Raw genomic sequence first — 13,965 nt, 5'->3', positions numbered from 1 at the left:
GTGTTTCCAGGGTGATGAGAGCAAACCTCAAAGCTAATCAGTAACACAGAGTATGAGCTGCAGCTCACTGATACATAATGCAGAGACAGTTATCCGAGTGGGTTCACTGGCTGCAGCCAGGCAGGAGTGGAAGATACAGGGAGAGATGGAGAGATGACCGACAGCACACAGACTAGGGAGGTGTGTGATTTGCAGGGCTGGGTATCATCTGGCAAAAATCTAAAATCCTTTTTTCAATATCAGTTTTATCAAATCCATTTTAACAAAAAGAAAATTACAATATACATTATGGTACAAACTTCAGTTTTACTTCAGTCTCTTTACACACTCCAACATGTTTGTCTAAATAGGCAGGGTCCAATAAGCTTGGTCCAAGCATGCTGCGTGCTTATTGGCTCATTGACGCTGATGGGATTTACTCATTTACTCTTTAGGTTTCAAAATTTGGTATTGAATGACAAGGCATTTTTCAATCCTCTATAATATCAAACCAATTTGGTCAATCTATAAAAGTATCAAAGTTTAATACCCAGACCTAGTGATTAGTCGACTAAACAATTAAACATTGCTATTCCGCTAGTTGGTATCAGAAATAGCAATCGGTTAAGGTGAAAGGAGAAAAGTGGGACGGATGATATTTAGTAAAACCAGCGCGGTTTGACAGGATGTTGTTGATCTAGACAATGAAAATACAGTTTTACCTGTAGGCTGTACCAGAATAAACTAGCATCTATGCGTCACCACATAAAGCACAGGCATGTGGATGTTAACCTGCAAGGCAAGAAGGCTGCTGGTGCTAGCACTGCTAACGTTAGCCACACTCAGCAAACCAACATGACGAGTCTAGTCGAGTCAAATTTTAATTTCCATTTAATCGACAGGGGAATCAGTCGTGAGGAACAGCCATAACGCAGATGAAAACAAGAACAAGAGAAAACAACAGACCAAAGGACACATGACAATCATACTGGCCATTGAAATGGTGTAAACCTGTCTGGGAGCTGCAACATGGTCAGCAAGTTAGGCCATGCTTGAAAAAGCCATTTGACAAGACATGAAGGCTGCTTTTCGTCTCAGTAACTACCAAACATGTAGCAAGGCAAGAGGGGAGAATTTCAAACTAGACTCCCAAACATAACAGAGGACCTGGAGAGAAAGAGAAAGAAGCGTAACATGCAGAAAGAGAATGAAAGACAAGTGAGGCTTAAAAGAGAATAGGAGAGCAGAGGAGGCATGTTGATCTGGAAAACTCAAAGAGAAATTGAAAGCGAAGGAAGGTATCTCAATAACTTGTAACCTCTTGATGCCTCTGCATGAAACAAAGGCAGTCCTCAGTTGAATTCACTCTGGGCTCTAATATAACACAAAACAGACAAATTCAATAAAAGCACAGTCTTTAGATGAAGCCTAAAAACAAAGATGGCTGACAAATAAAAGGATGATGGTGAGGGATATACGTACTGAGGCTCCTGCACAACAGAATAAGAAAGTGAGTGAGTTTTTTATGCTCTCACAGGGTCACATGTTGCCATTATACCCATCACAAGTGTCTAGTTCTCTGCTGACCAGTGCATACCACATGATGTTCTGCAAACCTCCATTAGTAGCCACAATACACAAATGGGGAAAAAAGGAGCGTGACGCCCATTACCAGTTTATAAATGTAACACTGGATACTTTTAACTGCCATTATGAGGCTAAATGTCACCCATACTGGAAAACACATCCAGACCCACTCCAGCTAAAACTGTCAATGAGGTAAAAAGGACCATGAATAAAGACTGCAGAGTCAGAAATAAGAAAAAAAATATCTGGGTTTATGTTTCAGGAGAAAAACATGCCTATATATATATATATATATATATATCCTAACGCTTGAGCATCACAAGTGGCACAAGGCTATCATGAAGCAGTGTCATAAACAGGTGACAGAGTATGAGAACAGATGTGGAGACAGAGGAGCTGTCTGTGTGCCCACAGCCGACAGCACACACGCATCAGCTCATGTGTCACCTTCAATCGTGCTCTTTGTTAGTGACTGCCTGCTAGCGCGCTATGCTAACGCTACAGGTGAGGAACCCACACACGACAGAAAACAGAATCCGTGGTGAGGTGAGGATTTAAAAACTAGTGCTGAGGAACACTAACTGTTTACAGCTTATAAGCGTCATGTCATTTTAAACTGACTGTGGGTTTTGAACTGTTGGTGGCAAAGTTTTGATTTAATGATTTGGATATGGGAAAAAGAAAAACAAAGAGAGATCTACAGATGAATCCTTAATGATGACAGTAACTATTTACAGCCCTAATCTGAACTGTGAAGCTCCAAAACCACAGTTACAAACACAACTCGAAATGAGCTCCTTTAAATTTAGTATCCTTAAGATTTCAGTCTTGGTTGATTTGGCAACAGTTAATAACAGCATGGAGCCCATGAGCAGCTACACTGTCAGAAATACAGCAGAATCCATTCAAAGGAAGGCCGTCTGCTCTCCATCTCTTACGCAGTGGATCAAGGACATCATGCTGTCTTCAAACTGAGAAACTGAGGTCCATTTTAAATGGATCACTTCAAACATTTCAATAATGTCATTCATAAGTATACTCTCTGACCCTGTCTTTAGTTTGAGTGCTGATAATGTGCATGTTTTTCTTGTATTATATTGTTGTTATTGTTTTGTTTTATTTTATTAATTCCGTTTGATTGTGGATACCTGTTTATTTTAGCGACATTAATATTGCCCTTGATGATCTTTGCGGTACATGCTCACACCTACGTATCTGTGACACAAAAGATCCACGGTGATAAGACAGGCTTGTTCTGTCATTAAAATATATGAATAGACTCTGTCACTCTCAACATGGGGAGCTTTATATCGTCTGTTTCTTTTCTTTTCTTTGTCGTTGTTGTAGTTTGTAGATTAATTTAATACAAAGGACAGTTGAAAGTGTTGCTCAACACATTAATACTGAACAACTACTCGTGATAAAATATTATCCCCTGTATTTACCATCAATCTTCTCCATCACGTCCACTACAAGCGTTGCTACCAGTGGGCATCCAACATGACGTGGTGGACCAACAAAAGCTGCTGTGCAGAGAGGCAGTTACAGAATGTTCATATATTGAATGGCTATTGCTGAGAAAAATAAAATGGTATCAATAGTATTGGAAATAGTTGCATTATTATAATGCAGCGGTTCCCAGCCTTTTCTACCTCATGGCCCACGTGAGAATCAAAAATAATAAAATCATAAAAATCTCTACTTTCAAGTTGTTAATTGTTAAACTTGTTGCTAACTAGCTTTCCATTTTGATACTCCATGTCATGGATGTAATCTTTTAACGTGTAATCAGACTGAGATAGCAAACAAGTAGAGCCTCTGGTCTACTCTCATTGGCTTATCACAGTGATAGAAACTTAATACGAGAAGAAAAAAAACAATGAAAGGAGTTCTTAAGCATTTTAAATGTTTTTAAAGATCATTTCTTTTGTTAACATTTAAAACAATGTATATATATTTTATAATACCATTTTCTATAATTGTTGTTTTGGGGCCATCCACCTGCTAACTCTACCAAAGCATAGAGGAAAGTAGAAAAGCTTCGGCTGTCATGTTGTAGAAGCCATTGATGTAGACTGACTCTGATGCTCGAGCTGATTCAAGCATCGGGATGGTACTGTACTGTAATGTTGTGTAATCTGCACGTTCTATATTAGCTCTCAGCTCCAAGTCAAAAAGAGGCAGAAAGGGATCACAACAACGTTTCTTCACTCGAGCGCAAAAAAAAACACACACACACAAAACTAACCCACAGGCAGAGAAGGCTGGTACAAACATGGAGACGTCAATGATGTGGAGTGGAAAACGATGATGAAGAAGGTCAGAGAGAGAGAGAGAGAGAGAGAGAGAGAGAGAGTTAGTTAAAAATGAGTGCTGGTAGAGAAAGCGAGTGGGCAGCAGCCAAGACGATGTTTGCCTTTCTGGCCATGAGGGTTAAAGTAAGAGTAAGGAGGTAAACACAGAAGTGAATTCGTGACGGCATGCTGGCACAGCTAAGCTCTCCGGGCGGCTCGACTCTAAGGAACGCCACTCTTGCATACAAACACCACGGGCAACACGCAGGAAAGGTGACAGAAATTTTTTAGATTTGCTCTTCGGTCCAAATATTTCCCAACTCTCCTCATCTGAAATGAACTTATTACAAGATTTCTCGTGGTGGTGCCAAAGCAGGTAAATAGCTGCGGTGTAATTGATTGCTTTGTCAGCTGTTTATGTAAGGTGTGTTGGCGAACGCTGCTCTGTGGTGGTGCTGCAGAGCTGAGGATCCTAAGGCTGGAAAAAAAAAAAAAAAAAAAAGAAAACGGAACAGCTTTCTCACCCTCCCACTCCTCCTCCTGCACTCATACCGCCATTTGCTGCTGACCTCCCAGGTCAGCCAAGCCCGAGCCTACATTCCCTCAGCAGCTCTCTCTCGGGACGTCTCTTCCTCCACCTCCTCGTACCTCACGCATTACTTCACTACCGTCTTATCAAACAGCCACACATTGTTTTTTTTTGCTTTTTTTTTACCTCATGATAGATGTTTTCTGATGGCGGTGTAGGATCCCGCAGCTCCCAGTAACAAGGCAACAAGATGATGTCCATTTTGATGCTGAGGCAGCTCACCAGCTACTAAAGTTACCTTGCGTATGCTGTCTCTTTTTTTTTTACCTTATGCCTTTCCACCTGACCCAAAAAAAAAAGCCTCCATCCTCCTCTCCCTCTCCCTCAGGGGCCGTGTTCAGACAGACAGCTGAAATCAGATTGCCACATATCTTACGCCAAACACACATTTTGTTACCGAGTCTCAACAGGAAAAGGGCACGATCAAATCCAGTCCTTTAAAACATATTCGCAGGTGGTTTGAAATGATGCTAAAATCCAATATCTGCTCTGCTCAACCGTTCGGATCAGATTTCAAGTGTTTGCTTATTTTTTCCCATCACTCCCCACAGGACACATATTTGACATAGCAAGAAGCGCAGAGAAAAAAAAAAAACTATGGAGGAGAGTTAAAACCAGCACCAACTAACATGTTATATTCACCACCATCTGTGCCACAGTGTATTCAACAGTCTGACTTTAGGATGTTTACATAAAACCAGTTGAAATAAGACTTCTTAGTTAATTATTAGTTACCATCACCATGGTAGTCAGATGATATACTCTTAGCACCAATACACAGCAGCGCATTAATGGTATGGTATCATTCATTAATTCAACTTTCACAGACTCCAGTCTCAGTTCCAGGTGTCGGTGCGTAGAATCCACACAGTGTTTCATAGGAGAGGTTGTCCCCCTCCACTGATTTCATAAAACATTTATAAAATCTTCTCGAATGAAACATTAACCTTTCGGGGGAAAGAGTGGGGCCACCATTTCCCAAAGAAAACGCCACAAATGAGTGTGACTGTTTGTTATTGAGACTAGAGCCATCTACTCGCAAAACTAATCGTGAGATGAGAAGCTCATGTCAAAGAAAAGCAGCAAATCTATTATCAACGCATTGGATTGCTTATAAACTCTGTACATGCATTGTTTGTTATGTTGAGAGTTTTGACCTTTAATTATGTCATTTCTGTTTAGACCGACAGGGTGTCAGTCGATGTTTGTGTGTCTGTCTGTGTGTGTGTGTGTGTATGATTTCATGTGGAGCCCAGGAAGATTAGCTACCGCTGTAGCAGAGGCTAATGGGGATCTGAATAAAGAATAAAGAATAAGTAGAAGCATATCTGGGCAATGTGGACTGACTTTTAGTCAGCACGGACCATTACAATGGACATTTAATGGTGGACTGACAGCAAATGATAGACTGCTGTCTAAACACTGGCCTTTTACATTGTGTGCAGTCAATCACAAAGATCAGATTTCCTGTTGCCTGAGCACAGTTATGATCCGTCTGTGTGAGCAGCTTCTGTTGTCTCCTCCTATCAATCTCTTATCATTTACTCTCCATCTCTGCCTCATTTCACAGCCTAAACTTGGACCCTCGGTTGTCTCGCTTCATCAGGGTCCTGTCTTAATGTAGAAGGAATGTTTTCAGGAGTGATGGAGGAGCTGCCCCTGCCATCTGCTCGGACTCCGGGGCTCCAATGCTCGGAGGCCGAGGGGCTGCTCGAGGAGGACAACCGACCGAGGAGCCTCTGGGAAAACACTGAGCTCGCTCACAGCTAGGAGCCAAGGAGAAGTGCCGCTGCTGGCAATGATACTGATTCATGCACACACACGTGAACTTATAACAGCTGAATTTACAAGAACACATGATGCATCTGTTTTAAAAAAAAAAAAAAAACTATGAATCACTGTCAAGAGCATGTGGGTGTTTTGTTGGCACGGTGCGTACAGGAAGAGTGTTACAGCTGACACAATGAGATATCTAAAATAAATCCATTCTACTTCTCTCACATTCGAATGATGACTAAATGTAAACACTGTGAATTAGGAGCCACCATCAAATACAGGACACCAAAACATTTTTGCTAATTCGCAGACTGAACAAGCCAGTATGTGCAAGTTGTCCCTGCTTCACTCAGGTTTCATCTGGACAAGAATTGTACACACGAGAGAGTAGAAACTGATGAAGTGACAACCACAGAAAACACTGTTGGAATGAGCTGCCGGTTCTGATACATTACTACAACCAACATCATTCAGGCTCACAGATTTGGCAAAAAACTGAAAGACACCCTGAACAGTCAGGACAGTTGCCAAAATCTATAAACCAACTTCTAAGACACCTTTGAAAAAAGCTAAGTATGGCTTAATGTATGGCAAATCAATCAGTGATAACATGATGTGACCAAGGTCAAGTCTTTTGAGAGTCTGTGATTTATTTTATTTCCATTTCTATCTGTTCTATTGGAAGCATTTCATCCAAGTGTGTATGTGCAGCGATGTGCAGAGCTGTGAGCGTGTGTTTGTGGCCACAGAATCGTATAAAGGAAAGAAGGAGGCTCATCCATGTGAACCCACTCACCCTGGGTTGCCAGTTTTCATATTGCTTCTGCAGGTTGGCCCCGATGGTCTCCAGGGCTTTCTGAGGGCTCATCGATAGAGGATCTGGCAACCAAACACAGATTGTAAACACACACAGCATACAACAGTCATAGCAACGCGAAACCATACACACTCAACCTGGTGGTGACAAACCAGCTATAAGTATATTATTCACCACACACATTTACATCAGTGCGTTATATTTTCAGGTGGCAGTGTTATCCACAACAATGTAACAAAGCTGACGTTATTTAATATTCAAGCAAAGGAAACAACAATACCATGATTACAAGGGCAAGTTAAAGTTTATCCTTTCAGCATCAAAGGACGCTTTCTTAATAAATCAAAAGCAGGGTTTGGGAAAATAGAAGCCGCCCCTCAGGTTGAAATATTGATGAGACTAAATCAATACGGCATGAAGAATAGCAGAATATAGATTGAGGACAGATCAGATTGCGCTCAGCAGGCAGAGAAGAATGTTATTGGCAGGTTTGCAGGAGATACTGATATGCCTCATGCAGAGAATTAAACCACTGCTCTTTTGATGAATGAGGTCTTCTTACAGATCATTATCACAACAAAATGATGGGTTTGATGAGTCACATAATAACTTCTGTTTCTTGGTATGATAAGCAATTTCATTTTACATAATAGTTGAGGAATTATCTAGAATCTCTGCACATGGAGAAATATTATATTATAAAATGTTTCTCCATTTTACAATTTCCTTTCATAGTGCTACTTTATAAAATAAATTTACATTTTCAAACAACCACACACACAATGGCTACTGAAAAGCAGATGCAACTCCTTCTGTTAGCCTTCAGAAGAAGCACATGTCATGAAATTAAACACTGTGGTGCATTTTAGGACATCGCCTCTGCCTTTACTTCCCCAAACAGTGTCTGAAAAACCAAGTGTCACTTCTGCAGAGTGTCAGCGTCCTCAGAAGATGGTCAGAAAGTTAAGAAACTTTAAGAACTCTTTAAATGTGCTTCCCTCACTCTTAAGAGTCAAGGAGTCTCAGGGGAGCTAAACAGTGGTTTTGAGGTTCCCATTCAATGGAGATGGTTCCTTTTGTTTTTGTTCTGAGTTACGTGGTGTGGCTCTGGAGTGGGCAGACTGCTTCATCCTCAGTTGACAGAGGCCTTATGAGGAGAGCTCCCACGGGAAAGACTTGAGAATATCCCCAAAATGCTGCATAGTAAAAGCTAAACTTTTGCTGTCAAGGTCTGACATATATTGTTATATTCAGGATCAGCTTCACTCACCTATCCAGCACTCCAGTCTGGCACAGGGGGAGGTCTTGACCACATCAGGAGGGTCCACTCCCACGTTGAGACACAACACCAGCGCTACACTCACGGTCTTCATCTGAGGGAGAGGACACAGGACACAAAATTTATCCTCACATCACTCATTTCATCAGTGCTCAAATCATAACATGGTGAATTCATTGTTAATGCTTTTCAAAAGCACATTAAATCTTTATTCATCTCAGAAACTGCATCCTGCTGCTCTTGGCCAATGAAGATCCAGAGAAGCAGTGAAAGTTAAGTGTCTCGCCAGCGGGGAATCTCAACAGTTGTTACTGAGAAAGGAGATTTATTCACTTCCACATTTTCCCATCTGATCCAGGGATTCCAACCATAGAAATACAACACACTACGTCAGGGGTTGGCATACTTGGCAAGTAAGTTTGGCCTCGGGCCAATGTTTTTCTAATCCATTAGATGGTGCGCCAGAACATAATCAAAGGCTAATTTAAGAAATTGATTGATAAAAATGTAACTGGAATTTGCTTTGTAACTGTTCACATGTGTGGCGCTGTGTGGTGCAAATCAAGCAAAGGCCCAAGTAAATGGGATGTTGAAATCACGATAGGAAAGCAACATAGCAACAACACACTGGTGTTACACCAGGTAACACAAAAGACCACTGTGGCAGGGAGTGAAAAAGACACCGGCCATAGAAATAGGACAAACATTGATCCGTGGGTTATGTGACAAATCCTGACACACACGCGCACACACAGTCTTGATCAGGCACCACCGGTCCCCTACTGTGCAAATTACACATTGCAGTAGCAGTGAGCCATCACTCCATCTTCACTGTCAGCACCTCAGAAACACTTTTCTTTGTGCAGCACAGCAGACGTCAGCCATTGCAACACCCTGTCACCCCAACGTGTAGCTCCACTTAATGAGGACACTGACACGGTGAGCTGACCTCAAAGAACATGTGCAGACAAAGGCTGCCTGATCGGCCTGATCAGCCACCTTAAAGTCTTCTGCCAAAACTTGCACTTGAACACAACACAAACCCTCACAGCTGGATGACTGTCAAATATACAGTATGTTGTGCAGCTCTGCAAGAGGAAAGAAGTAGTCAGTACTCTGTATTTATAATATAAGAAAAGTGAACAAGCTCTTGTGTCATTTTCACACCATTGTGAATTTGAAATTGTTAGATGATCTGAATACAATGTGGAAATGACAGTTTTAAATTCTTGTGAAAGAAGAAAAGATGTACTTAAGCTCTGTGTGAAAAAAACCAACTGGCAACCTCTGAAGCTGAAAAATGAAGCCAACAGAGAAGTGCAAAAAACTGCAGTTCTTTGAATGACCACTAGAGTCTGGCTCCAAAAGCGAGTCAATCCCCATGGTCTCCCATGTTAAAATGTCCAACTTTACAGCAGAAATAAACATGTTTACAGCCTGGTACAAGAAACAGTTTTGGTCTCGATAGCTAATTTTCTCCTTCATGACAACTCGATTGACGAGGCTGTACACTTGGCGCTGCTCCGCTCGTCTGTGCTACAGATTAGTTGTCGTTGAAGAGTAAGGCAGCTGTCTTTTACAACGTCGACAAACAGCCTTATCTTTATTCGTGACTTTGCCATCCAAAAAAGTCAAAGCAAATATAATCACAATCAAAACACGAATACAATAAAATGTGATTTTCAAATCAGTGTTTTTATGTCATCCAAGGCTTTCCGAACATTTAAAGTGTACATTATGTACATCTATGTGCATTAGTGACAATATATCTTGTGTTAGTATAGTGTGTCCATATCAATGCTGTGTTCAAAAGTAAGAAATGTGTTACTGTTAATGGTGGAGTGTGGACTTTGACTCCATGGACTCAGCAGGACAGCTGTTTGTTAATGGCTAGCTGACCCCAGCCGACAACTCACTGTTTCATCATCATGTCACTTTATGAATCAAAGCCTGACAACATTTACTTTGGGACAGATGGCGCTCAAACTTCATGAGGCCTTCTGTGTGCTCAATTAACAATAGGTCAGCTACCTACTGTGTCACACAGGAGTCAACTTCTTCTTGAAGCTTGTTGGGTGAAATCCCTGAAATCAGGGCAAATCAACACAGGCAACACAAATATTTAGGGTCCCGGTTATTATTCTAAAAAAATTACACATGCAGACTAACGTGGAGATAACTAAAGCATTAGATGTACTGGAGGCCTAACAAAGGACTGAAACTGAGCTTTATGATGAATCATTTTAAACATAGTCTACTAATTCACTTTAGGCTTTAGTAAATAGGTTTGGGGTTTGATAACTTTTATCTGTTATTTCATATTCAGTATAAAATTAGTCTCAGAATTAATTTTAATTATCACTACAAAAAGGATAAATTCAGAAGAATCTATTTATAGTTTTAATTTGATAAAATAATATTCCTTGAGCAGCAACAATAATATCTACAAATGCAGTCTATAAAGTCTATCTAAATAGCTTAAATGTATATTATTATTATTACATAATTATATAATCACTATGGTACATATCTCCCTGGAAACACATCTAAAATCAAAATAAAATATATAAATAATATTCATGACATTAAGCACTGGGTGAAGTTTGAAAAATCATGAAGAACATGTAAATTAGTCACTATCCCTTGTTCTCTGTCCTCCTCTGTCTTACTGCTGATGGGGATTCACTGCTGAGCAGGTAACAGGTACCGTTAGCGGAGGGCTGGTTTGGAAATAAAAGCTGTCACCTCAGCCACAATGAACTCGCTCAGATTTAAGATGTAAGGATGAACTGTTGGGCTGTATACAATCACTTTTATTTTAGCTTGTTCATAGCAATTAGATATTAGCCTAACAGGTCTGCTATGACTAACATACAATATACCACTGGTGGATGGGAGATGGTGGGAAAAACTGAAAATATCACATTTCAGGAAGTTTATACATGTTTAATGATGTTTTGATCAATTACTCTTATTGGCTTTTCACTCACTGAGGTTTTATTGCATGTACATTAATGAGCATAGCCGTTGTCAAATCAATAATTTTATGTGTCACTTAACTTGATGTCATGTTCTCTGGCCTGCTGTCCACTGTGTGTGTGTGTGTGTGTGTGTGTGTGTGTGGTCAAACACAGAAACAGCTGTATAAAAATCATCTATTGAGAGCTATAGTTATTTGGTAGTTTACACACGTACAAAATTTGCAAGTAGCTCAATGCAATAGTGACAAGTGACCTTTTGCAAATAGTGCAAGACACAGTTTTCATGTGTAGTGTAGACCTATAGACCATGTATTGTGTGTGTACAGTGGGTAATGTGACGTCCTGTGGCTGAGCAGCATCAGGAAGGCTGTTGTTGTGAGGGTAATTAAGGCGCCTTCTGCTTTCCCACCGACAGAGTAAAAGGTCAGTGTGCTAGTGGGACGCAGCAGGACAACACTCAACATGTACATGCATCCGCACACACACGTGCACACTGCAGCGTATCACCTCATACATTTCCACCTGACCTCCTCACCCCTCACCCTTTTCCCACCTGCACGGTTGGTAAAATTTCTATTTTGCTCCTGCTGAATGGGAACTGATGCACAGGTTTTGTGCTTGGGTACACAATTGTTTGCACACAACGCCCCAGGAAACTGTGAAGAATGAAACTAAGGTGACAGCTCCATCTGAGGATTTATACAGCTTACTGTAGTATAATATTCTCGAACTGAACTAAGAATGTACAGCCATGTCAACAGCTTTGTGGAGCTGTACTTATTTACAGCGGTGTTTTGAAGTAAATGCTAATGTTAGCCTGCTAACGCACTCACAGTGACAATGCTAAAACGCTGATGTTTAGCAAGTACTGAGTTCACCATCTTAGTTAATTGTGTTTACATGCTAAAATTAGCACTAAACATGAAGTACAACAGTAGTGTAATTAAAATTTTGAGCAGACAATGAGCGGGATTAAGGGTTATTACTCTTCACCCTGAGAGGGACATGAAGGCGTGCAACAAATTTCATGACAATCCATCCAACATTTATTAAGTTATTTCAGTCTGGACCAAAGTGTTGGACCGACAGACCAACCAACTGACTGTCAGACCGACTTTGCCATCTTTAAACCAACACCACTAGCTTTTCTGTAATGTTTAGACAAAAGAACACAGCTGATGAAAAAGGACACTAATTTTCACTCTGGTTTCATCCTCTGGGAATTCATGACAATCCATCCAGTAGCTGCTCAACCAAAAAAAGGATAAAAAAAAAGAAAAAGGTATTTAATGAGGAAACAGTCTCCAACATGTGATAAACAGACAATCAAAATATACAGTGGCAGGAAAAAGTAAGCTAACCCTTTGCAAAAACTGCATTTGTGTATAAATTTGAAAATATCTTCAACTAAGCTACAATTCTGAAAAAAAAAAAAACAATCTTTTTTTTAATCTGAGGAAAGCCAGAGTTTGTCTTGAATATACATTTGTCTATTCCAAACCTTTGGATCTGTAATGATATCATTAAAGCAAATGATAGCTTAAGCGTCATTTCATGAACACTGGAAAGAGGCTAAAAGTCTGTCACGGTCTCCCCAGCCACCAGATCTAAAACTCAGTGAGGTTTAATGGGACATAAAGATTTCCACTTCTTTCAAAGAACTGGAGGCTTTCTGTCAAGAATGATCCCCCTGATACACAGCTCCAACCGGAATGACAGAAAAGTCAATGAAGACTCAAGCTGTTTGGAAGCTAAAGGGTGGCCTTACTGCTTATTAAGCACTTGATAGTTACTGATATTCTTTTAGTTTGTACTCTGACGTGTCTCACATTATCTTGTCCAAACTTCTGCATTTTCCCTTCACACTTGTTAAAGAAAGGTGTGATACAGATCCTCTGCTGACAGAAAGAACACCTTATTGCCAGTAATTTTAGTCTGTGTTAGCTCAGATCAGAGGTGTTCTTTCCTATGCTGTAAGTGCTATAATCATCAAGGTACTTTTCACCACCGTATGTGGGAAATGTGAGGAGATTAAAAACATTCTGGGGTTCAGGGATGCGCTATTGTGGTGGGAATTCTTTTGAGCTGAAGAAAAGACGTTCACCAGGAGTTCAGCTTCAGATGTCTCAGGCAGAGGTATGTATTGAAAGCTTGATACACCAAGGAGGAAATGATGAACAGAACAATGTAAGCCAGTGAATCATAGTAATATCACTCCAATTCCTGAGGATGTCTGGTCCTAGAGGGGGTATATATTCCTAGACATCACATGGTTACAACACATTTACGTACCATACCCAAATAAGGCCAATCTACAGTTTTAACCTACATGTGTGAAGATACATCGTCTTACCTACCTACTGCTACGTGTGTCACGCCCTTTGCCTCCCTTCACTTGTCCTTTTCTAGAACTGGGTTTGGGCAGTTTTCTCTAACTTATGCTTTTCCCTGCATCATTATCTATAAGACCTTGGTTTCCATGGCTACAGATAGAGGATAGTAGCAGCTTCACCTGGACACTACCTGCCATAAGAGAAGCTGAACAGTGAACCACTGTCTAACACTATGAGGTCTTCATGACCTGCACTTGATGACGTGTTAGTGTGGGCCTACAAAATAAGAAAAGAGGACTAAAAGGAAGAAAATTCCTTCACAGGTTTATC

The 13,965-nt window shown here is 40.6% G+C and overlaps 1 protein-coding gene across 1 annotated transcript in view; it reads right to left on the bottom strand.

Moving 5' to 3' along the window:
• Window positions 1–13,965, bottom strand: part of rptor (regulatory associated protein of MTOR complex 1) — a 184,107-nt gene that overhangs the window by 152,729 nt on the left and 17,413 nt on the right. The window contains exons 3-4 of the mRNA XM_022739982.1: window positions 8,313–8,415; window positions 7,022–7,104 (exon numbers count right to left, since the gene is read on the bottom strand). Of these exons, the coding sequence (XP_022595703.1) occupies window positions 7,022–7,104; window positions 8,313–8,415 (186 nt within the window). The remainder of the gene's footprint in view (window positions 1–7,021; window positions 7,105–8,312; window positions 8,416–13,965) is intronic.

This window comes from Seriola dumerili, unplaced genomic scaffold (genome assembly GCF_002260705.1).
Source record: "Seriola dumerili isolate Sdu_G_001 unplaced genomic scaffold, Sdu_1.0 BDQW01000050.1, whole genome shotgun sequence".
Taxonomy (NCBI): Eukaryota; Metazoa; Chordata; class Actinopteri; order Carangiformes; family Carangidae; genus Seriola; species Seriola dumerili.
Note: the sequence above shows the minus strand (reverse complement) of the source record. Positions and strands in the feature narration are given on the sequence as shown.